Here is a 24,053-nt window from a genome sequence, read left to right on the forward strand (position 1 = left end):
TCTTTTCTTGCAGTTCCCCCGCGAGCTCCTCCTCAGCTGCGGTGGGCCAGCGTCAGATGTGTCCTTGTTCCTGGGCCGCCAGAGACTCAGAGTGCCATACCGTGCACGTGCACCGCCAATTAATTCGACATGTCGTTCCGTGGACCGTGGCCGGCCATGTGCACGATCCAGTAAATAACTGCATCATAGTCGTAGCGTGTCAGATTTAGCGTGCCCGGCTCTTGTCACAAACCCGATCAGATCGAGCACCACGTGTTATCGATAATGTGTCTATAATTTTATTCCACCGTTTATTAGTGGCGCCGTGTGCTCGATCCGTGCATGCGTGGCAAGTTGTTTAGCTACCACGCTAGCCAGCTATAGCTCATGGCAAGCAAGAGAAGCTACGCGAGATCATCTTGCAGAGTGCATAGTCAAGGACGACCCCAACGCATCACAGCCCCAGCCGGCGACGTACAACTCCGATGGCCGCCGTGGCGCCCGCGCCGGCAGAGAACCTCGTCGCCGACGGACCCGTCGCCCTTCCGCCGGTGCGTACGTCAACTACCCATTGCATATATATACAGTGTCTAATTCTCTGTACGTACTCTGTAAACTCTGAAGATCTTGTTGCACATTTATAAGCAGCAGCAGCAAGGGGGTTGCTGGTGCGGTTGCGCCGCGGCCTCTCTGGCGAAGCGTGACTTGTCCTGGAGCCGCTCGCTCTTCTTCTCAGGCGCCGCTGCCGGCGAGCCGGCCAAGCGAGTGCTGGGGGCGGTCGCGGCCGGCACGGAGCCGCTCGAGGCGGCTGCCACGGCCGACGTCCTAAACCGCGCCGGCGCGTCGGTCACCGTCGCCACCGTTAAGGGCCTTGTCGTCAAGGCGGCTCAAGGGGTCAGGTTCGTCGCCGACGGCCGTGTCGGTGATCTCGAAAGCGAGGAATTCGATCTCATCGCTCTGCCGGTTGGTCCATCCTCGTCTCCTCATGTCTTAACGAAAATGCACAAACTCAATGGTAGGAGGAGTACATTTACTCGTGTCATTCTTGAGTCTTGACTTACTTGTGTGTGGTTTTCTATGAAAAGAGATGCTTTTTTTTTGTGGTATCGACAATACTGGTCTTATGTGTGGGGCCTGCTCAAAGGTTTCAAGGTGCAACCATCTACTAGCTACTAATTTTGTTGGAAACATTGACTAATATGATCATGCTGACAAATTGGTCTGTCGGGAGCTAGAACACGTCAGTCCAAATTCACATCAAAAACAGCAATTATGAGACTGTAGGCGACGCATGATAGGCGCCCAGGCGACGCTCGTGGCGACGCCGCCCCGCGGCGGCCGCCGCCGGTCGCCCAGCCCCATCCCCCGCATTCCGTCCACCCCAGCCTCCTCCACCCCTCCACCCACCTTGCTCCACCTCACCCAGCCCCTTTCGTGCTCTCCACTGGTTCCTCTGCCCGCTGGATGCATCTCCGATCTAGATCCCGATTTGGCCGAGAAGCTCGATTGGGCCTTGTCCAGCGACGAAGATGGCTCCATCTCCCCGGATTCGGCGACCCCTCGCAGGCCGGCGTCCACTCCTCAGGCTCTGGCCTCTGCTCCCCTGCGAAGTTCCTTGGAGCACGACTCGATTCGGTGCAGATCTCTGGTGCGCTCCACAACCAGCTCGCCGTCGGCGCCGGCGCTGCCGCCTCCGCCGGCTGTGCCTCCCCAGGCCCGCTCGCCGTTGGTGTCCCCCCGCCTGACGTCGCCTCCGTCCGCGCTGCCCTCTTGTCCGGTTCTGCAGCCGCCGCCGCCGACCGGGCTTCCGACGCCGCTGGTGGCAGCTGCTGCTCAGAGCACGGTTGGATTGATGTCTGTGGGAGGCGTCGTCCGCAACAGGTCCTGCCGTCTCCTTCTGCTCCGGGGAGGGAGTTGGCATTGCCCAAAATCAATCGCATGAAAACTCACGCGTTCACACGATTATGGTTAAAGGCACATGTTGTCTCTTTCTTTTCTTTATTTCTTATCTTAATATCAAGCTTAATCAAGTAACCATGGACTGCATGTGTATATATAGACAACCACGTACTGCCTTGATGCCTAGACCTACTCGGACCAGGTTGTCCAAACCGACTCATACTATTCGTACTAGCCGGACTGAATATTAATTCCCAATCCGATTACAACTAGGACCTTAGACACTACCGGTGCTAACTCGATTAGGCAAGATTAAGCCAACAAGGCTCGCCTTCCTGCAGAAGCTGCGTGGCAGGTGCTTTCGGTGCCTGGCTCAGGACCATTTCGTCTCAGCCTGTCGTGACCCTGTTTGATGTCTTGCTTGTCTCTGTTCGGGTCATCGACAGCGCGACTGCCGCCGGCACCTTCCAGCTCGCCAGGACTCTCGTCTACCTTCTCCGCCGGATTGCCTGATGCCTCGCTCGTGGGCCTCTGTTGTTACACCTTCTGCCATGCCTGAGAAGCTGCTTGTTCCTAAGGTGTTGGTCGAGCCTGCTGCTTCTGCTGGTCTGGTGGCGGCGATTGAGGTTGCTCTGAAGTCCATTATCCCTGCACAAGCTGAGCTGCTGCGTGTCGAGCTGCATAGGATGGCGACCGTTTGCCTGGAGGAGACTGTCCAGCCCCTACATGATATCGCCACCTCCATGCAGAGTTTGGTCTTGCAATTGGAAACTCTTCTGGAGCGGTCTGAGGTCACTCTTTGTTAGGGATGGACATAAAGCTCGAAACTCGACAAGCCTAACGAACACTCGTCAGCTCAGCTCGTTTAAGCTCGTGGTCGTTTGCAAACGAATCGAGCTGAGTCTTGTTTTCAACTCGATAGCACTAACGAGCCTAACGAACCGAGTACCGGGTTTCACGAGCTACTCGATAAGCTCGATAACAGAACAGGCCGTCCCAATGTCCAGGTCCAGGCCGTCCAGCCCATCTAATCTCTTGGGCATAAATGGGCAACCTCCTCAATTCCCTGAATCTCGTGTGGAAAGAAACTGATGAGAAATTGAAGCTACGGAGGGAGTTCCTTCTGGAGCTAGAGGAAGCAATTGATTCACTGTTTGTGCTGCCTGATTAGGGGTGTTGGAGCTGGACTGATGTTCGATGGAGCATATAGCTGCTCCTATACTTTTAATTGTGATGCTTTATATTGTTTATTAGGCTCTTAAGTACTCAAGTTGGCTGAATTAAGTGTCAGACTGTTTGTGCGTCAGTATGTGTCTAGTTGGCTTGCTATTTTCCTAAACATGAACTGATGGTTGTGTTTATGCATTTGTGCAATTCTGCTAAAGGCTGATATGCTCCTATCCTATTATGCTTTGCTGCTACATACTTGTATAAATTATGAAAATGTGATTCACTACTGCTAACATGTTGTCATCTCACGAGCTTTAACGAGTGCTCGCGAGCTTTTAACGAACCGAGTCGAACTTGAGTTTTAACTCGTTAAGCATAACGAGTTTAACGAGTCGAGCCTTAACGATCACAAGCCTTAACGAGTCGAGCTGCTTGATAGTCCACCCCTACTCTTGGTAGACTCGCCCCTGTGCCTATTGTACAGGTGGAGACTGCCGCGGCTGCTTCACGGGCTTCTCCAACTTTGCTCGACCCGCCGAAGGAGCTTGCTGTCAACTTCACTGATGATGGGGCAGATTGTCTTTTTTGCCCCTACTCTCCTCGTCTCCGGGCTTCTGCTGCGACTGTTGAGGTTGATATTCCAGTGGCGCAACCTGATGTGTTGGTGCCTGATCTGAATCCGTGCTCCCTGGGATCTGATGTCCAGTGTTCTACGACTGATACGTTGTCATGTCCTTAGATCATCCCTCCCGTGGAGATTCCTTGCCCGCTTGAGGAGATGCCGCCTCAGTTGGGGCACCCAATCTCCTCCCCTAAGGTCAACAAGAATGGTGGCTTCAATGTGGCACGCATGATGAAGGCCTTTGGTGCACCTGATGCGAATCCAGTGGATGTTGCGGCATCACCTACCACGATAGCGGATTTCATCAACAAGTTTACCTGCATGCCCCAATGTTCTGTGCTCGGAACCCCCTTGCCCCAGCAGGTCAAGGCGGTTGCTACACCTCATGTCGTGCGGCGTAGCGGCCGGTTGGTCAAGAAAAACAAAGGTTGCACTATTCCGGTGGTGAAGCGGGCTGAGATTAGGCTTGCGGAGAATTGCCAAATGGAAAGGAAAAAGAGGATGACCCTGAGGAGAGCGCAAAGCAGAGGATGAAGGCATACTTGGAGATGTACAAGAAGCTGCTCACGCCCAAGGCGATTGAGGTGATTCGTGTCTTGGCTGGCATCAGCGGAAAGGCACAAGTGGACCTTGCTGCGCTTGGGTTCACTTGTGATGATCTATCGATGCTTTCTCAAGAGGTTAATGTATAAGCTTGTGACTCCTGACAGTCGTTATAGAAGTCTCTTTGGTTGTGGGCCTTTGTTGTCGCCAAGGATCAGTTTTATTCGGTTGGAGAGTTGTCGGCACAAGGAGCATTTCAAGGGTGGATTGATCGTGCAGGTTGTTTTTGAGATGCACCTTGTAGTGAACTTGGGTTTGGGTGCTCCCGGTTCAGATGATGTTCCTTAGGTTGTATTTTCTAGTTTTCTTTCTAGACCCTCTAAACCCTACCTCCAAGCTCTAGTGTTTTTTTTATGTGTTTTTCTTTTGTTCGGTTTTCGGCCCAGTTTCCCTTATAAACCGGGCCACTTCTTCTGCGGTCGAATTCTTTTCGACCGTTCTTTGACAAGAAATAACCCGTTGAAGGTTGTTTCGTCAAAAAATTGGTCTGTCGGCCGGTGTGCTCTGCTCTGGTGTTTCGATCGATCAGGCGACGTGCTATCCGCCATTGATGAGCAGGTTCGGCGACGACGGAGGGATCCCCATGGGCTCGCGGGTGGTGGTGGACAGAAATGTGGTGACCAGCCAGGGTGTCGGCACGGCCATCGAGTTTGGCCTCGCCTTGGTGGAGCAGCTCTACGGCAAAGGGAAGATGGAGGAGGTTGCAGGGCCTTTGGTATGAATCTTATCCGCACTAACTTAACAGTGTAAACTTAATTATGTTCTGGATCCTGGCCTGCTTGTATCAATTTGTGCAATTTGGTCCCATGTTTAATCAGTACGTGCGGCCACAACAAGGAGTTGACTACATCATCCATGAGTATAATCCCATTCAATGGAAATGCAATGGTACTACACCTCAGTTATTATTAGTACTCCTTCCGTTCCGAAATAAGTGACGTGGATTTGTATAGATTCTGAATTCAAACATTCAATCCAGGTCATCATGCATTGCCTTCTCTTTTCATCTTCGTGAGTGTCCCTGGGTCCCTGCAGGTCCTAGTACCGGTTGCCAATGGCTCGGAGGAGATGGAAGCTCTCAACCAGCTGGTCGACATCCTACGAAGAGCCGGAGCGAATGTCACCGTCGCATCAGTCGAGGACACGCCGCGCATCGTGACGCGCCACCAGAAGCTTGGTCTTGTAGCCGACGTACTGATCGAAGAAGCAGCCGAAATGCAGTTCGATCTGATCGTCATGCCGGGCGGTCTGCCAGGCGCGCGCAAGTTTGCCGGCACAGATAAACTTGTTCGTTTACTGAAGAAGTAGGCAGGATCTGATAAACCCTACGGCGCCATATGCGCTTCTCCAGCTTATGTGCTCCAGCCCCACGGTTTACTCAAGGTTGGTAGACCTTAATTTGTCCGTGACTTTGAATCTTTGATGTTTGTGGATTGTGTGCGTATATTCGTGACAAAAGAGATGAATGATTGATTGACCTAATGAATGAATTGACGGTTTTCCTTGGCGTCTTAATGTAGGGCAAGAAAGCGACGCCATTTCCACCCATGGCGCACCTGCTCAAGGACAGGAGCGCGTGCGAGTACAGGGTCGTCGTTGACGGCAACGTGATCACAAGCAAAGCCCCTGGGAGCGCCACGGAGTTCGCCCTTGCCATCGTTCACAAGTTGTTTGGTCGAGAGAAAGCCGTTGTTGCAGCCAAGGACTTGGTTTTTATGTGATCGCAAAACACCTATCGATTCTGTTCTCTCTTCTCTACGAAGCTGAAGGAATTGGAGCTTGTTTCGGTGGCACCGTTGATAATCCATCGAGATAGAAGTTTGGTAAAATGTGAATTGGACAGCAAGCAGTCCAGCCCGTCTAGCTCAGTTGGTAGAGCGCAAGGCTCTTAACCTTGTGGTCGTGGGTTCGAGCCCCACGGTGGGCGCTTAGATTTTTAGATACCATTATACTCTTTGCCAGATTACATCACTTTTCTTACCTACACCAGGTATCTGATCGATCGAGACAGTGTTCAGTGCCGACATCGGGGCGATCTAGATAAATTTGCATGTCAACTCCCAGCTTACTTATACGGCTTCACATGTTTTGATTGCATACCGATCTGTGTGCCGTGTAGTGTAGTACACCACATGCATCAGGAGTTGCCGCAAAATTTGATCTATGGGCGTGTCAGGAGCTATTGATAATGAATCTTTGCTACGCCGGCCATCACGCCAGAAGCAAAAGCTTATCGAACGGATATTGTGAATCTTTGTTATAATCCACAAAGTTACCACGCATGCATGGAAAGCGTTAGCTGGTACTCCGTATTAACATTTAACACTGTATAACAACAGATTAAGCTCCCTGAAGTGAGCTTAACTAGTCCTAGCGAACGAATGCGTCGTTGGTCTTCTCTTGCACCAGGACGTCTTCCATGTACCGGTAAAAGTGTAAAGAAAAAAAAAACACGGTCTGGTAAGAGTATGTTGTTACATGATGGAGTTTTTAGCAAGTAAATAAAATGATGGAGTTCTGCATCACATCCCCATGGCCCATTCTAAATTTAGAGAAAGGAATCAGCCGGACGTTGGGTGAGGCCTGCTCCAAAGGACAACCAATCAAAGCACAACCTAGAGCGCACCATGTGCCATCGCCAGGCAGTGGGAAATGCGAACAGAGCGCCACTGCGTTTAGTCCCACCTCGACTATTTAACGATGCAAACGACAGGATAAATCGCAGCTCCTCGCAACCATACCGCTGAGTTCAGTAACGTGAGCTTGTGACCCGAGTGGGGGCTTTGAGGTGGTGTGGACTTTGCCGTACGGATGTGAACCTGGGCCGGGATTGCTACTGATGGCCCGCCCGTTCCAAGTTGCGTAGTGAATCGCTGGGGCTTATGCGAAAGCTGGGCCGCACGATTCTTAAAGCGGCAGGCACAGCGTGAGGCTGGCTTCACAGAGCAGCGAGAACTGTCCGCTTCCAACGGTGGAAGGATAACGGGCCGCTGCATTCCTGGCCCTCTTGGGCTTCATAGCCTATTCCAAAGAACCACCATCTTTTTTCTTTTTGGTGCTTATAAAAAAAAGGTAAGTTTCTTTTCCTTTTAATTCACTATATAATGGTTCCTGGAAACTTACAATTCATTTTTCATCTAGGGGAACTATAAAACGGGTACCTGAAAGAATTGAACAAAACATCGAGGGTTAAGCCAAGACACCATGTACCATGAGTTTGTTTCGGCACGCATTCTTTAGAGAAAAAATCACGGTTCAAACCACATGGTTCAGATTTCTTTTCTTATAGAGGAAATCAGTGCCTCAGATTTGAATGTACCTTTTTTAAAATCAGAGTAGAAGATTCTGATTCACATGGAAGGCTCGCATTAGCCCACCCAATGTTCAGCATACCGATCAACGGTAGGAATGAGAATGTGCAAATTAGATGGGGAAACTTGATTGTTTTTACCTCAACCAGATTTCTTATCATTAACACAATGATCATCATGTGCTTAATCACCCCGACGGAAATAATTGTGGCCGTACATTGACTAACGTCGCCTAGCGAGAACGTTCTTCTCCCTTCCCAGAGGATCTATCCTCGACGACGCGCCCGATCGGTCCTTCGACGACGTCGCTGTCAATTTTGTGGGGATGCCGCATGAGCCGCGCGCCCGTGCCTTCGTAGATGGGATGACAAATACGTTGGTTAATCTTTTTTTTATTCTGATTAAAAGAGTGTACACAATGTTGTGCACATATAATTGATGGCATGAATTATATATATTCACTCCGTACAACAAATGATGTTTCAACTTTGATTAAATTTGAATGTATTCATACACTAAGTTATGTCTAGATACATTCATGTATAGATACATTCAAATTTTGACAAACTTGAAACATTCTTTGTTGTTGGACGGAGTGAGTATGTGATTGTAGACTGTACACAGGCAGACGTTTTGTCATTAGAATATGACCCATGTCGTCATCGTCACGGTGTGGAACTTTATCGTGCTACGTACACAACGTCCTAACGGATTATACTCGGACAAAAAAGGTTATGTTTTTTTTTGAGCGAGGCTGAAAGTTTAAGTACAATTATTAAAAGAGTTACTGATCCGTCAAATTGAAATCGAGCAAGCCCGTCTAGCTCAGTTGGTAGAGCGCAAGGCTCTTAACCTTGTGGTCGTGGGTTCGAGCCCCACGGTGGGCGCTTATATTTTTGTCAGTCCGGATGAGGCGATGGTCGTGCCGATTATATATTTCTCCCGATTCTTTGATTCAACCAGTATCTCTTAAACGCTTTTGGCTTTTCGTATATGTATTGTCCTGTCCAAACTAATTGGTGAATAAATTAATATTGATCGAGAAATTAAGAAAGCAGAGTTCAGTTACAACTTACAAGAGCCGGCAGGAGACGTACGTACGTCACTGCTCCTCAAACCGTTCGCTAGGTGTGGTACGGCCGGTGACGACCCATCATATTCACCAACGAAAATACTAACTGAAAAAGGATCGATGATCACCAGCCAGCAACATTCATGGTTGACATGATATTCCTTACAGCTAAACTAAACTCGGCCTAACTTGATCCCAAGCACGTACTCCAGTAACTCCGTACAGTATACACACGTGTTACATGTACTCTAGACAAACCGGGAAAGGCACCAGCACGGCTTTCCGCACCGGTATTTTTCGCCTTAGCTTCAGCTTCCAGTGTGTTAATTAATTAGAAAGTCAAGAAGAAGAAGCGGCATGGACGACCCCGCCGCGGCCGCCGGCGCCCTCAGCCGGCGGTCCGGGCCGCTGGGGCTTGGGTGCGGCCGCCGGTCGACGGATCGCCATCCTCGGATGAGCCGCTGCTGCTCTTGACGTCGCCATGAGCGTCGGCAGCTGCTGCTGCCGCGGGAAGGGAGAGGCGGCATGGACGACCCCGCCTCCGCCGCCGGTGCCTTCCGCCGGCGCGCCGGGCGGCGTGGGGGGGCCGAGCTGGAGGGACGGTGAAGCGGCGGAGGACGCCATTGCCGTGAATTGCGCGCTGTCGATCAAGCAAACACTCGAGCTAGCTCAAGCTCTCTCTCTCTGTCTCTCTTGTAGACGATGTGCTGATTTGAGCATATGGATGGATGGAGTTGAGGACTGGAGGAGGTTGATTTTATAGGTCGTCGAGCCGTCGAGGCGACGTGGACCAGAGTGCAATTGGAGTAGACTGGATCGAGTAGTTGACAGCTGAACCGGTCAGCAACGAGCGAATTCAGGTGCCCTGCATCCGCGTGGAATTACACTGGATCTCCGGTTACCGGAGAACGTAACACACGTTCGCGCGTGCGTTCGGTCACTGACGACGACCCAGAGCGAGCTCTGACTTGAATGGATTAAAAAAAAAACTTCTCCCCCGTGGTATTCTGGTGGGGATCTCAAAAAAAAAAATCTACTGTCCCGTTCCAAATTATACTACGGAGTATATGAGACAAATGTTCTAGTTTTGTCATAAACAAAAAAAATTAAAATTTGATTAGAAAATATAAAATAATTATGCTATAAAGATAGGAGTGTGGATTATTTTAATATGAAGTTGATCAAATTTTAAAATTTTAGACTTCAGATAAAAGATTTTTATAATTGAAAACAGAGAGATCACAGTTCAACAAGCGTATTTTTTTTTACACTCAACACGGCCGCGGGATTAATGGATTATGCATAGTTTACAGGAACCAGGAGACAAGCGGACCAGGTGTGTATGTTGACTCCGCAACCTCAACAATGGCGAAGTCAAACTCAGTGCAGCTTGCTGTTTTCTCAAGTCTGAAGCGATCTCGTGAAAATTACTCAAGTCAAACGCGATGGGAGTCAAGGATAGCTGCAGCCTCAGATATGCGAGACAAAACAAACGACACAATCGAAATAATTAGCCATGGAAGTTCTTCATGATCTTGGATTAAAATTTTCTTTTACTTTGTGAATTTCCGACATTAGAAAAAAAGGTACGTTTTTAAAACGCTTCACCTTCATGTTAATTTCAAGTGAGAAAATACGCTGAGTGGACTTTGAACATATTGATCGGTCAATCAAGTTCCCTGATATGACAATACATAACATATGAATATTTGTCACACATGCCCAAACACCTAACCGGCGTTGTGCTTTCAGTGAAAGTGCCGTACCCGTCAACTACAAGGCGCTTGCGGTGACTTCGTCAATCTCAAGATTATGTGTCAGACCAGTCTCTTGGATGTGCTCATAAGGGTAGGGTCTGCGTGCGTGCGTTCATAAGAGTGAGTGTATGTGTTGTTTGTGAGCGTCTGCGTCTGTAGTGTGTTTCCTCCAAAAAAAAACACGTACATGTAGAAAAATATTTAATGTAGCACAAAACACTCCCTAGAAATTCTACTACTCCCTCTAATTCATATTAACTGTCTCAAATTTGCTCAAATATGAATGTATCCTAAACAGCGTCCAAATACATGTAATATTTCGACAATTAATATGAATCGGAGGATTATACAGATTCGAAATTATATTAATGAAACGCGATTTAACCATTACAGTACATCCAATTTATGAAATTAAATATCAAGAAGAGAATATAGGCCCATCCAGAGCCAGCCCCGCCCACATGGCCGGACTCGGAATCCGATTAATTGCTGCACCGTAACGTACGCCCTCCTAAAACCCAATTAAGGCCTACTCCTGCTCGAAGTATATAATCTCGAATAAAACAACGCGTACGTAACCGCCGAGATTATTTACCCCTAATCCTTCTCGGCCTCGCGCGCTAACCCCTCCCTTGCCGTGTATATAAAGCTTAATTAACACCTCCCCTTTGCGTAATTGCGTTCCGTCTCTTAATTCTTTCATCTCGCGCAGAGAGATCGCGAGTTCGTCGCAACGCCCTTCAGTTCTTGCACGCACGCGCGTGTACGTCGAGATCGCGAGAGGCATGGCTGCAGCCGGCGGCAACGGCGAGGGGATCGGTAGAAGCAGCGGCGACGCCGGCGGCCACGGCCCGGCGGCAGCGGCGGCGCAGCTTATCGAGGCGGTGAGGAAGGGGCAGGAGGAGGTCGACGGCATGGGCAAGGCCGAGGTGATTGCTTTCGAGGCGCGCATGCGGGCTCTCAAGCTCCGCGTGCTCCAGAAGATCAAGGAAGCACAGGAGAAGAAGAAGAAGAAGAAGGCGGAGCAGCAGCAGCAGGAGGAGCCCCCGTCGGAGTAGCTTCGCCTTGCTCTGGTCGATTAATTAGCTCTCGCCTCTAGGTTCAGGCTTCCATCCTTGTCCGTGATATGGACCCATCGATGTGTAGTACACTATATAGTACTTCTCCCGTTTATTACTATTTGATTCTTCTGTAAGTCCGTTCGATCGCCAAATCGCGATGGACTCTCTGTTCTTTTGTTCGTTCGTTCGCCATGGATGTAATATGGTTTGTGTGTCCAACTGTTGATATATGTGACGATGAAATTTCCTCCGGCCGTACGTTCTTATTTTTGTTTCCTTGCAATATCTTGCACATATAGGGGTCTCCCTTGTGTTTAACCTGGAAAACGCCCAACATCTGTTTTTTGGTTGTAGGGTTGCTAGGTTGTTTGGAGAGTGGTGTGGTCCTTATTTCTCATCCAGTTTGTTCCTACTTCCATATGGCAATATTTTGTTTGGATGTATTCCTTTCTGCCTCGGGGAAAAAAAATTGTGTGGTTGGGCTGGCTGCCATTCTATGGGCTATCTGGAACTGTCGTAACAAAGTTACTTTTGATAAATATGTGCTACGTTCTCCTTTCGAAATTGTTTTTGCCGCGTGTTTCTCTTTGCTATCTTGGGCAGGTCTGCAGAAGGCGGGCGATCTGGAGCAACTGCGTGCTGGCGCCAAGCAACTCATCCACAATGCGCAAGACATGATGCGCCAGCTGGGGGAAGGTGCAAGGACTGTTGCTGGACCAACTGATGTGCTCTCGGCACTGCTAATCACTGAAGCTTAGTCTTGCAAGCTTGTGGATGCTTTTGAGGCGCTCGGTGTTGGTTTTAATCGGGCTAGTTGTTGGTGAATTTTACTGGTCTGTAAGACTTAATGTTGCTAAACTTTGTCGAACTGTCGGTTGCTGTTAGGGTTAGACGATAGGGAGTAGGTTTTTGTCTCGTAGTCAGTCTCTCGATTGCGAGGATTGGTCAGCGAGTTTCCTACTCCACGTAGTTGCTTGTGCGTTCTTCTCCCCCATTTGACTTTCCTCTACGCTTTCCTGTAATCTGTGGTGTGGACGGTGTATTTCTGTTTGAATGAATGGAAAGGGGAGAGATCCTAGGTCGATAAAAAAAAAGTTTTCATGTTGGCGAAAACAACTGAGATTAATCTACGACTTGTAGCGGCCTGCGTTTCTGAACTTGGGTGCAGGAGGTTGTCGATTAATTTTGTAATTTCGGTATATATTGATGATCAATAATTCGATTTCACGAGGACCTCGTCCCATTATTACTTCCTAATTGTGGAGCAGCGGGATTGGAGCCAAGAGTTCTCATTTCCTGGAGGCGATCGAATCTCCCGTTTCGTTCCTTGGTCTTCAGTAGAAGGAGAAAGACTGACAGACAAACAAGATCACTGTACAGGAACAGATGAAAGTCTCTGAAACGGTCAGCGATATGCCCGGCGCGCGTAGGAAGGTGTCCAATCGGAACCCCCAAAATGGCGCGAAACATGGCAGGAGCACGACGACCCAGCCCAACCGCCGAAACGGCCTCGATCCCCCCTGTCGACGCCAGATGCTCTTGCCCATTTTTTGCCGCCACAAGATAATCACCACCAGAGGACCATCCATCCAAAGTTAACTCGATCGAAAAGCGGAAACCGTCCCCAATTAGCCCGCGCGCACGATCGATCGAGCTCGATCCTCGATCCTCGATCGTGCGCGGCCATTAGTTAACCAATCCGCCGTCGTCGTCTCGGCCGCCGGCCGCCGCGCGCCATGGTGGGGTTCGGCGCCATCCGCTACAACGCCGGCGGCGCCCCGCAGCCGCACAGCCGCAGCAGCAGCGTGGCATTCTCCGGCACTCCCCCCGCCGGCGCTGCCGCCAGCACCGCCAGCACCAGCACCCGCTCCTCCTCCTCCCTCTCCTCCATCGACGCCGACGAACAATCCCCGGCTCGCCCCCACCACACGCTCGAGGCCCCATCACGGAAGCAGTACCGCTCTTCGTCTTCCTCGAAGCCGGTGCGGCTGTTCCAGAAGCTCCGCAACGCGCTGCCGCTGGTCCTCGCGCCCCGCTGCGGCAGGTCTCCGGCGGGGTCAAACCCCTTCTCCTCCGGCGCCGGCGGCGGATCAGACACGCACGCGCTGGCGCACGTGGCGGGCCGGCGGCGGCCATGCCAGCGCGTGACGGGGACGCTCTACGGCCACCGGAAAGGCCGCGTGGCCTTAGCCCTGCAGGAGACGCCCCGGTCCCTGCCCAGCCTCGTCGTGGAGCTCGCGCTCCAGACGCACGCGCTGCTCCGCGAGCTCGGCAATCCCGCCGGCGCCCGCATCGTGCTCGAGACCGAGCGCCGTGGCGCGGGCGGCGGCGACCGGAGGAGCGCGGCGGGGGCGGCGCCATTGCTGGAGGAGGCGGCGTGGACGATGTTCTGCAACGGGAGGAAGACGGGGTACGCGGTGCGGCGGGAGGCAAGCGGCGGCGACCTGGCGGTCATGGAGACGCTGCGTGCCGTGTCCATGGGCGCCGGCGTGCTCCCGGCGTCCGCGGCCGGGGCCGGCGCCGGGGCTGGGGACGACGAGGTGGCGTACATGCGCGGGTGCTTCGAGCACTTCGTCGGGTCCAGGGACTCGGAGTCGCTCTACATGATGGCGCCCCAGGGCGGCGGCAACGGGCCCGAGCTCGCCGTCTTCTTCGTCAGGCTCTGACCTCTCATCGATCGCCTGCATTGCACGCTATCTGGATTCTTTGAAGTAACGGTCCAAGGGTGGAGATGTTGACGTTGGCGTGGGCATCGAGATTCGTGCTTGCAAACCTCACAAATCAAATTGGCCTCCAAGAGATTCTAGAAGATCCAAGCTAGCCCACTCGGCGAACATATATGCATTGATTGCTGGGTGCGGTGACCCGATCTAGCAGCTGCTGGTGTTGATTAGGTCGTGTGGAGAGAGGTTTGTTTGTTGTTTAATTTCTGTGAGTTGTGCTGCACAATCTAGTGGAATGTACGGAGAAAGTTGATAATTTTCTTTAATTCACCTTCTTCTCTTTCAAATTTTCTTTTGTCACTCGCTATCATTGGCATGCGCTCGAGCACGACTTTCGCTTTCTGTTTTCATCGCAAATGCGGTCTTACATGATTTTCACTTGTAGCATTTGCAATAAGGTAACGATGATAGTTTTTTGGATTTGATATGTTAAAATGGAAATTTTGTTAGCCACAACAAAATTAGTCAAGTCATATAAGTATGATATAGAAAGAGAATAGAATGCCTTTGTGGCAATTGGTTATGGATGGGACCAACATTCCTACATTCATGCGCCTTTAATCTTAGCTCCTGGAGGCCACAAAAGGTGTGCTTAATTAGCTGCACGCCTAGTTGCTAATTGAGGTAGTGGAAGTACTTAATTGGTCACCTTGAGAGAGACCACTACCCATGGCGACACATAAATATGACCAGAGAGTCCTGGGGGGAATGACAATCACTCCACTAGCTAGTACTTGAAGTGACCGAGGTGAGGCAGCTAGCTTAGGTGTTCAGCTCCCACTCTTCCTCAGTCACTACTCACTGGACGGCACCGAGAGCTTGCTCCGGCCATGGCCAAGCTCGCCGTGCGGCTCAAGAGCAAGTTCTTCGGCCTCGTGGGCCGTATCACCGTCTGCGGCCGTGCCGGAAATAAGGACGCCGCCGGTAAGTACACGCGCGCACCACACGTCTAGGTTTCCTCCTCTGCTAGCTGACGATCGACTTACCGTGAAATTGTCTGCGTCTTAAATTTCTGCAGCTAACGGTGATGCCAAGTCAGCGTCCTCCCAGGTGAGCTATCGATTTGATTTGATTGCCTGCCCAGGCCCAGCTGAGTAAATTCGATCTGGACTTTGCTACTGATCGATCAAGGATTGATTTGAATACTCATTTGAAATTGGCAACCAGCTGCTACTTGATTTTATTCTGTCAGTAATGATCGTTCATTGATTAATCGATCGACGGTTAATTCCTTGCAGCACGTTGAGATCAGATCAAGAGGAGCTGCCCCAGTCCCGTCAGGAGGGTCCAAGTCTCGTAGCAACGAGATGGACTACTGATCCTCTGATCAGGATTGTTACCATACCAGTGCACGAATCACAAGGCTGACGCAGTCTCGAGATTGAAAACCTTCCTTCTCTAGCTTCTTCCCTTGTGTTTTTCCCCAGTAGTACGTCATGCAAAATCTGTTGCTGGTAATCTGCTCTTTTTGGCCTTCTTTTTGTGTGGTTTTCATTTTGTAATTTCCATATGTTGCTGTCGGGATTTTACAAGGTGTGCCGTGTTTGTGTGTTTACTGAATCTGTACATGCTTGATTTTAATGTTCTTGTATGATGGTTGGACTGAATCTGTATCATGCCTCACACACAGGGTTTTTCCTTCTCACTATGCACGTGATTTCCCAACTGTTACAATAATAGATTGTACACTACACACAAGTTGGATGATGAGTATGCTTTGCGCCTACATATTTTCTTAAAGAACACTCCAAATGTTTTTGCTGGGAAAAGCGCACTCCAAATATTATCTAGCAAAGGAGAAACAGGTTCAGACCATGTTCAGATGAGCAGGATGACTGCAATTAATAACTGACCATTAAGAAATATCTCATAGACACATGTGTACCAAAGCCATGCCTAGAAAATTCAGATAAGTACTTTGGTCAGCAGTAACTACACTATGTTTATCTTGAAACAAAACAAGTTCAACAGGCAGCACTACTTCTCATGCAACCACCACCCCGGTGGACAATGATCACAGATTGGTGGTGGGAGAGGAGGGTCGCCGAGCTCTGGCCAATTGGTTATCTGCCCGGTACCGTCTAAGGAGACCAAGCCCATGTCATCACGCATGTAGTATCCGGGCGCCCCGAGGAAGTGGGAATACCGATCATCGAAGTAGTGAACCTTCGGTTCTAAGAGCAAGTCCTTCTCCAGCTTTACAATCGTTGCCTTGAAAGACCTTGAAGACGCTGTTCCCACGAACACGTGCTCTTGTAGTTGTTCTGAAACATCGAGGCAGCGTTACTTGTGGTAGTCGTTCTCTAGACTATCTTCTTTCTTCAGAGCAACCTCATCTTGAAGCTCCAGCTTGTACACCTTCAGTTCTAAGAGCAAGTCCTTCTCCAGCTTTACAATCATAAGAATCTCCCCGTTTTGTGACTCACAGAGATAATGCTTTACAGTATACAATTGCTGATCTAACCAGTAACCTGACCCCTCGCTGATTTGGAGATTGATTACCTCGCCACATGGGAGGAGCAGTCCCAATCTCTCTTTTGAAGAAATGAAATAGACACCCTCCTTGCGGTGCATTATGTCCTCAAGGTTCTCTTCGCCATCACAAGCAATACGAACCCAATGTGTGTCACGATGTTTCTAGACAGCAGCAAGACATGACGATGACGAGTTTACTTGTGCTATTGCGGTGACCGAGTATGGGGCGACTGGTGAGCCGGATAGGACAGCAGCTAGCAGCTTCACAGGGCGCAGCTCACTGTCAGCCATGATGGATACTGGCAAGTAATTAAATTGATTTCCCACTGTTCAGATTATATATTCGGTGCCGCAGGGGTTCCTTCTTCATGGAAAGTACCAGCCACCCACCCTCAAATGACCCACAAATACGGGCGTGCTGTCTGATCTGCTCTGGAAGGAGAAGCTGGTGCCATTCTTTAGTTTCAGTGCTATGGAACAGCGGATCTTCAGTTGAAAAAAGTACAAGCCAAGGGAGAGAAGCCTGCATGAACATCCCTGAATTGACAACCTGGCGCCAATGCTTGTTGACACCTGCTGCTGGCAGTCTCTGGGTATGGCAAGGAGGGAGGAGGGAAACAACCATGATGATAAGATCATTGGGAAGATCGGCCCATGGCGAATCCATCACCATGGCCACTTCCTCCGGATGTGCCACGACGCCAGTCCCTGTCATTCCCTCCTCCAGCTCTGTAGTAGCCGCTGCAATGTTTTCCTGCAGGTAATTCAGATTTCGGATGAATCTAAATACAAGTTCAGCAACATTCAAGTGAGAGTAAGACTTCATCGACAGCGGGTGATCGATTCTAATGGTTGTCCTTTTGGTTGTACTCAACTTGAATCAGTTTGCCACTTGGTCCTTAAATGCCCCCGGTCTTGCGAGATTTTTCAACATCTGGGAATTGACACATCCAGTTATCACCATTGCATATCTCTGAACAGCTTTTAGAGTTATCGAGTCTTGTCTTGTGTTGCATTTTACGGCTAGCTAGATCAGAGCAGAAGCTAGAGGAATCAGGTTTCAGTTGGTGTTGCATTTTGCTGCTAGCCAGATCAGAGCAGAAGCTAGAGGAATCAGGTTTCAGTTGGTGTTGCATTTTGCTGCTAGCCAGATCAGAGCAGAAGTTAGAGGATTCAGGTTTCAGGTGTTGTTGCGTTGTGATGAGAGTCCCTGCATCGAATCAGAAGAAATAGCCCCGTAGGGGCCGGGTAAAACAGAAACAGGAGAAAGAAGATTGGGAGAGGAGTGGTGGGGAAGTGTACTATTGCCAGAGCTAGATGAAGAGTCGAAAGGAAACTCATCAGATGGTGGTGGGGAAGGAGGTGGTGTGGGTGGCAGCGAAAGATCAAGAAAACCACAAACGTCGATCCAAACAAGAGTACCTAGACCCCCTGCAGACCTAACCCACATGACTCTAGGAACATTGTTGATGCTCTCGACATGCACAATGATGGAGATGGTGGATAAATCAGCAAGAGAGAAGCAAACCGGATCAACAACAAATATGCAATCAAATCCGAGATCATTCTGGCACCTTTGTGAGCGCCATTAATTGGAAGTTGGACTTTGTCGCGGATGTGGAAGCTGCAGAAGCTCATGCGGTCAGAATTGGCCCGGAATTTGCAGTGCTATCTGGCTGTTCTCGAGTTCTTGTTAATTCAGACTCGTCTGAGGTGGTTCAGGCCCTGACTGCTGCCACTCGTCCTCTAGGTGCAGCTGCTGCCATCTATGAAGATTGCTTCAGCATGCTTGAAGACCTGATCCAATTCGACATATCCCATTGCTATCGCGAAACGAACGCAGTTGCTCATGAGCTTGCCCACATGGTGAAGCATCAAAACCTATTAGATCCTGGTTTAATTCCCCCCTACTAGCATTGTACCTCTCCTTACTGAGGATGTGACCTTTATTTCTAGCTAATAAATAGCAAGAACAACATGGTCGGTATCAAAATAGATCAAGAAACCAAGGAACGAATTAGAAGACTCTCATGAAGAAAGAGGTAGCACATATAGCAATAGAGAGGAAGAAACCATCATAGAAGAAAATTACAATTAGCAGACAAGTAAAATGCAGTGTAAAAAGGCCCAATTAATTCTTCGATCAGTGGCGAAGACTACTTATCCTAGTAGTATATGTAGAGCTACTGTGTGACTACATGCATGGATCACCAATTAGGCATGAAGTATATCATCCACGCAAGGAGTGTAGACGAAGGACGAGTCATGCGTGGGTGCCCTGTCAGGTAAATGATGCAAGCCAGTTGGGTGGATTGAGCCCAAATACTGCATCATGGAACTAGCCAAGTAGTAAGCGAATCCCTGGAAACGGCTGCCCAATAAAAGGATTTCCTTGTGAGGATGATATCCCAAAAGGTCGACGCCAGAGTAACAGTTGGCGAAACCACTGTTGTTGCCGGCATCAACGACGACATGGTCGTCGGAGTTTGGCCTGGACGCGAGCCGAGACGAGCCTGGCTCGGGCCGAGCTCGCCGAAAACCCGAAGATTGCGAGTCGAGCCTGGCTCGGCCCGAAACCGTTTCAGGCCTGAATCTGATGCTCGGCTCGGGCCTGGTTGAAGCTCGGGCCGAGCCTGGGAGCTCGACGAGCCCAGTACAAATTGTGTCCAGAACATGCAGTTTTGGATCCTGAAGAAGGAATTGGACCATTTTGTAAGCACAAATCACCGTAGAACCTCAAAAACGTGTAAATACATGATGCAGATCATTGTAGAACATCAAAAACTTGTAAATACATGACGCAGATCAATGCAGAACATGCAGATCAACCACAAAATGACAGCATACATGAAATTGACAGCATACATGAATACAGCCATACAGGATACAACAGGCTCACAACAAAGAGGGACATCAAATCACAGGCTCACAACAACACAATTTCACAGTTCAAATAGGTTCAACGACGGTCGACGGCAAGCCATACATGATACACGACAGGTTCACAGTTCAAATAGGTTCAACGAGTAGACAACGACAGTCAACGGCATACAAACAGCACAAAGTCGTACACAGCAACACAAGTACACAGTTCACATCCACAAAATAAGAGTTGTTCATAAAATCGTTGACGAATGACGACGCGTCGACACCCAGCTGCCACACTTCACATCCAGCAGACCACCACACCTTGTAGCCATGAAATCTGCCACACTTCACAGCCACCACACGGCCACTCCTGTAATCAAGTTATGAGATTTATTAGACATGAAAGATTAAAATCGAGATGCATACTTGTAATTATCATTATAAGACATGAAAATGTATACTTACTAGTACTAATAGTTGCAGTCTGCCACACTAGTAGGCAGTGTTATCTTCTCCACATCCTCCACCTCATCTTCCTCTCGTTCCTACATTTATACAAGTTAGCCATGGAGCTTATAAATGGAAATGGAATCAGCAGCAGAAATAAAAGAGAAAGAGTTTGTACCACCAAATTAAAGTCCCTATGGGTGCCCTTGATATAGCTTGCGGCACACACCAAGGCCTCAACCATGTAAGGTTTCAGCGAGCTCCTAAAGTCATCTAGAACCCTTCCACCAGTGCTGAAAGTTGATTCAGAGGAGACAGAACTGGCTGGGACCGTTAAAAACCTTCTAGCCATGATCGCTAACACATGATGTCTATGTCCATTCAACTTCCACCACCCAAGGACATCAAACTTAGGATCCATTGGTTCATTTGCATCATCCATATAGTTTCTAAGTGAACTTTTGGATGGTTGTGCGGAAGTGGCACTCAAGAAAGCCGCAAACTCAGATTGAATCTGCTAGTGGCATCGAACTACTTGCCATGGAAGAAGCATTAGATGTTGAGACACCAGCCCGCTGTGAAGTTTGCTTGGTTAGGGCATCAAACTTTTCATATAAGGTCTCCAACTCAATCTTGAAGTCCATTAACTCAGTTTTAGCCTTGTCCTCATCATAAATCTGCTGAAAGCACCATTGCACATATTTCATTGGATCTAGGAAGGTGGCAATGACCATCACATTACTTGTGTCTTCTTAATATTTGTTGAACTTCTCCATCATTTTCTGCCCCATATTATTGTAAAGCTGATTTTGATGAACCATGGCTTTTCTCAATTCTTTCTTGATACTCACAATGTGGGGATAGAATATGTTTGAGGTGGGGTATGATGTTGCTGAAAATGCAGTAGTAACACAAGCAAATGCATACAACAAAGGCTCAATAAGCTTAAACAAATCACATTCTTGCTTGGAAGGCTCCCACTTGTAGTTGGCATCTGAAATTGCATATGATTTCATTGCTTGCCTATATGGATAAGCAACATTGATCATCTTGTAGGTTGAACTCCACCGCGTGCAAACATCCAAACACAAATGTTTTCCTATCTCAAGTCCTAAGACCTTGCAAATCTCAGTGAACTTGTGTAGCCGAGCAGGAGACTTCTTGAAATACTTTACAGTCTCTCTCAAATTGCTAACCAAGTTTGCCATACATGTTGCCCCATCCTGCACCACAAGGTTGATGATGTGAGCGCAACACCTCACATGGAAATACTTGGCATCAAAAGATGTCCCTCTTCTAACATCAAACATTGCCATCAGATCTCTAACCGCCCCATCATTGTTTGATGCATTGTCAAGTGTGATGGAAATTATCTTCTTCTCTAGCTTCCATTTAGCCACACACTCAAACACTGCATCAGCAATGACGTGTCCAGTGTGAGGTGGGTCTAATTCCGTCAAGGACAGCACACGGGTCTGCATTTTCCAATCTTTATCTATATAGTGTGCCACCACACATATATATGATATGGTCTGATTGCTTGTCCACAAATCTGTGGTAAGGATTATGTAAGCGACATGCTTCAACTCAGCCTTAAGTATCTCCTTTTCATCCTTGTACACCCTCAAGCATTCAGCTCTTATTGCCTTCCTGCCAATTTGCTTATAGAGTGGGTTCATGTACTTCATCAAAACATTGAACCACTCATGCTCAACCATTCTGAAAGAGTAGTCATGAGCAGCAATCATCTTAGCAATCAGCTCCTTGACAGTAGCCTGATCAAACCCATTAGTTGGGACCTGCAAAGGAAGACCAGAACTACCACTAATTGGTTGGAATTCAAGGCGTGATTGTATACTTAATCTCTGAAGGTTGGCCTTGATTGCGGTACAAGATCTCTTATGCCTCAAAAGGTGAGAAGTGCTTGAACCTTGATGGTACGTTAGCAAATTAGCGCAATACCTACACCTTGCTTTCATCTCCTCCACGTTTGGATCATCAACTGATGGCACCATTATCTTCTTAAAGTACAGCCAACATTTAGACAACTCCTTGGATTTGGTAGTTTTCACCCCTCCACATCTCCCCTTTCTCTTCTTTTTCTTTCCATCTTCTGAGCTAAGATCCACAACTTCTTGTTCTACTTCATCGGCTGCTTCAGAACCCCCTATACCATCCTCAGACATGTCAATGTCATCATCAAAATCAAATGAGTTGTCCTCTGACTTATCTTGTTCCATATCAGTATCAGGTTGCTGGATCTCTTCCTCACATTGCTGGCCCTCTTCCACATCCTCTTCCTGTTATTTTTTTCTTGACAATTTCTCATACGGCCGTAGCAAAAAGCAAATAAGAGCAAACAACAGGAAACAACAGCAAAGATTGACTATACACAAAGGGCAGTAAATTGACAATTATATACACTAACAGCAGTAAATCTCACTAACTTTATGTACACTAACAGCAGTAAATCTCACTAACTTTAGATACACTAAAAACAGCAAATCTCACTAACTTTATATACACTAGCAACATTAAATCTCACTAAATTTCATACACACATCAGTAAATCTCACTAAACCTCGCTAAATTTCATTCATGCAATCCAAGTTTTCATACAAACCATGAGCAATTGAACAGAAAAAAAAGTTTAGCCCACTAACCATTGACAAATTGGATGAAGCTTTGGTTTTGATCTTGGAGATGCAGCCCGTTGATGTTTCTACACCAGCTGCGACGACCTTGCGGTTGCGTGCAGGTGCAAGGAGAGGCCGAGGAGGAGGGGCTCGACGACGCTGCCCCGGCTTGTCGGTGAGGACAATGGCGGGTTGGATTTCGACCGCGCCATCGCCGCCGCGACGCCGCTGGCGACCGTCGTCTTTGTCTTCCCCGTCGGTGCCTTCGTGCCCTTCATCTTGCCCTTGTCCTTCAAAATCGAGGACAAAGACCTCTCACGGCCGTCACCCGATTCATCATCGTCCATCTCCATCAAGAGAGCGGGAGCGGGGTCGCGTGCAACCTTGGGCGGAGGCGGCGGCGTCCAGGGCAGAGAAGGCGGCGGGCGGCGGCGGTTAGGGCAAAGGCGGTGGGTGGCGGAGGCTAGGGCAGAGGGGAACGAGAGAGAGGGCTCAAATGGGAACGAGAGACGGAGAGAGGGCACGACTCGGGGTCTTCTTCGACTAGGGCAAGGAATGGACTCACTGGGCCGGCCGACAACGTTTCTGGCCTGTTAATTTTTCGGGCTTTTTCGAGCAGCCCGAGCCGAGCCTGGGCTCGGCCCGACAACGAAACGAGCCCATTTCTGCAGTTCGGCCCGGGCTTGGTAAACTAGCAGGCCGAGCCCGAACCCGTCCGAGCCTTACCGAGCCGAGCCCGAGCCCAGAAGCTCGGCCCGAACGTCCAGGCCGAGTCAGAGTCCCATTCGGAGTTTGGCGGTCTTGTATCCTCTGAAACGGGGTCCAAGAGCCAGGAACTGGCATCGTTTCCTTGGTAATCCATTGCCGAAGCAAGGCCTGCTGCTGGCTCGCGTAATATCCACACCCGAAGCTGGTACTCCTGGAGAAGGGTGTAGTAGACGCCGTGCTCCGATTTCCCCAGATACCCGTACGCTACGATAAGATAGTCGTAGCCACTAAGTGGATCAGGCCTCACGATGGTGTCCAGCCTTGGGGCTTTGATCGCCAGATATTGCCCCTCCTCCGGCAACAGCCTCATGACGAAGCCACCACGGTGATGGACGTAGATTGCCCCCCGCCAGCACACGGCGCTACACGACGGCACCGGCCGCTGGTCCTTCCACACGTCTGACACGGCAACCACCGTGCTGCCGCGCGCGCCGCCTTGGGATCGGGTGAAGCGCCGTTCTTCCCACGCGCCGGTCCTCGACGAGAAGGCTTCCACTCCGTACGACTCCGGCGGCCATTCCGTCGAACCCACCGTGGTAAGCTCGCGCTCGTAGCTTTCCCTCACCGACGGCGGCAGGTCCGCGAGAGGAGCGCAAGACGGCTTGGGCCTCGCAGGCGCCTCAGGGAAGCAGAGCACGTCGTAGTGGAGCGAGACGGTGGGG

General features: G+C 49.4%; 3 protein-coding genes, 2 non-coding genes and 1 pseudogene across 6 annotated transcripts; 5 read left to right on the plus strand and 1 right to left on the minus strand.

The window, feature by feature from the left end:
* The first annotated feature begins 338 nt into the window (after nt 1-338).
* On the plus strand, nt 339-6,319 carry LOC100838187 (annotated as a pseudogene).
* TRNAK-CUU lies at nt 6,128-6,200 on the plus strand. Its single transcript has one exon. It is a non-coding gene; the product is annotated as a tRNA-Lys (tRNA).
* Nucleotides 6,320-8,398: 2,079 nt separating the features above from the next.
* TRNAK-CUU lies at nt 8,399-8,471 on the plus strand. The gene has a single exon. It is a non-coding gene; the product is annotated as a tRNA-Lys (tRNA).
* Nucleotides 8,472-12,684: 4,213 nt separating this feature from the next.
* On the plus strand, nt 12,685-14,484 carry LOC100838701 (protein MIZU-KUSSEI 1). The gene has a single exon (XM_010238129.3). It carries the CDS (start codon nt 13,211-13,213, stop codon nt 14,138-14,140), a length of 930 nt encoding a protein of 309 aa, XP_010236431.2. The 5' UTR covers nt 12,685-13,210; the 3' UTR covers nt 14,141-14,484.
* Nucleotides 14,485-14,885: 401 nt separating this feature from the next.
* LOC100823080 lies at nt 14,886-15,820 on the plus strand. Its single transcript, XM_003573373.4, has 3 exons — nt 14,886-15,121; nt 15,216-15,247; nt 15,436-15,820. The coding sequence occupies exons 1-3, from the start codon at nt 15,028-15,030 to the stop codon at nt 15,514-15,516; spliced, it is 207 nt and encodes a 68-aa protein (XP_003573421.1). The 5' UTR covers nt 14,886-15,027; the 3' UTR covers nt 15,517-15,820.
* Nucleotides 15,821-20,167: 4,347 nt separating this feature from the next.
* On the minus strand, nt 20,168-23,121 carry LOC100839006 (zinc finger BED domain-containing protein RICESLEEPER 2-like). 2 transcript variants are annotated; one of them, XM_014900370.1, is made up of 2 exons: nt 22,651-23,121; nt 20,168-22,287 (listed from the first exon to the last, which is right to left on the minus strand). In XM_014900370.1, the coding sequence occupies exons 1-2, from the start codon at nt 22,651-22,653 to the stop codon at nt 20,740-20,742; spliced, it is 1,551 nt and encodes a 516-aa protein (XP_014755856.1). In that variant the 5' UTR covers nt 22,654-23,121; the 3' UTR covers nt 20,168-20,739. The 2 variants fall into 2 exon arrangements, with proteins under 2 accessions (XP_014755856.1, XP_010234344.1); XM_010236042.2 differs by having other exon boundaries at nt 20,168-22,300.
* Nucleotides 23,122-24,053: the final 932 nt, after the last annotated feature.

Source organism: Brachypodium distachyon, chromosome 3 (assembly GCF_000005505.3).
Source record: "Brachypodium distachyon strain Bd21 chromosome 3, Brachypodium_distachyon_v3.0, whole genome shotgun sequence".
Taxonomy (NCBI): domain Eukaryota; kingdom Viridiplantae; phylum Streptophyta; class Magnoliopsida; order Poales; family Poaceae; genus Brachypodium; species Brachypodium distachyon.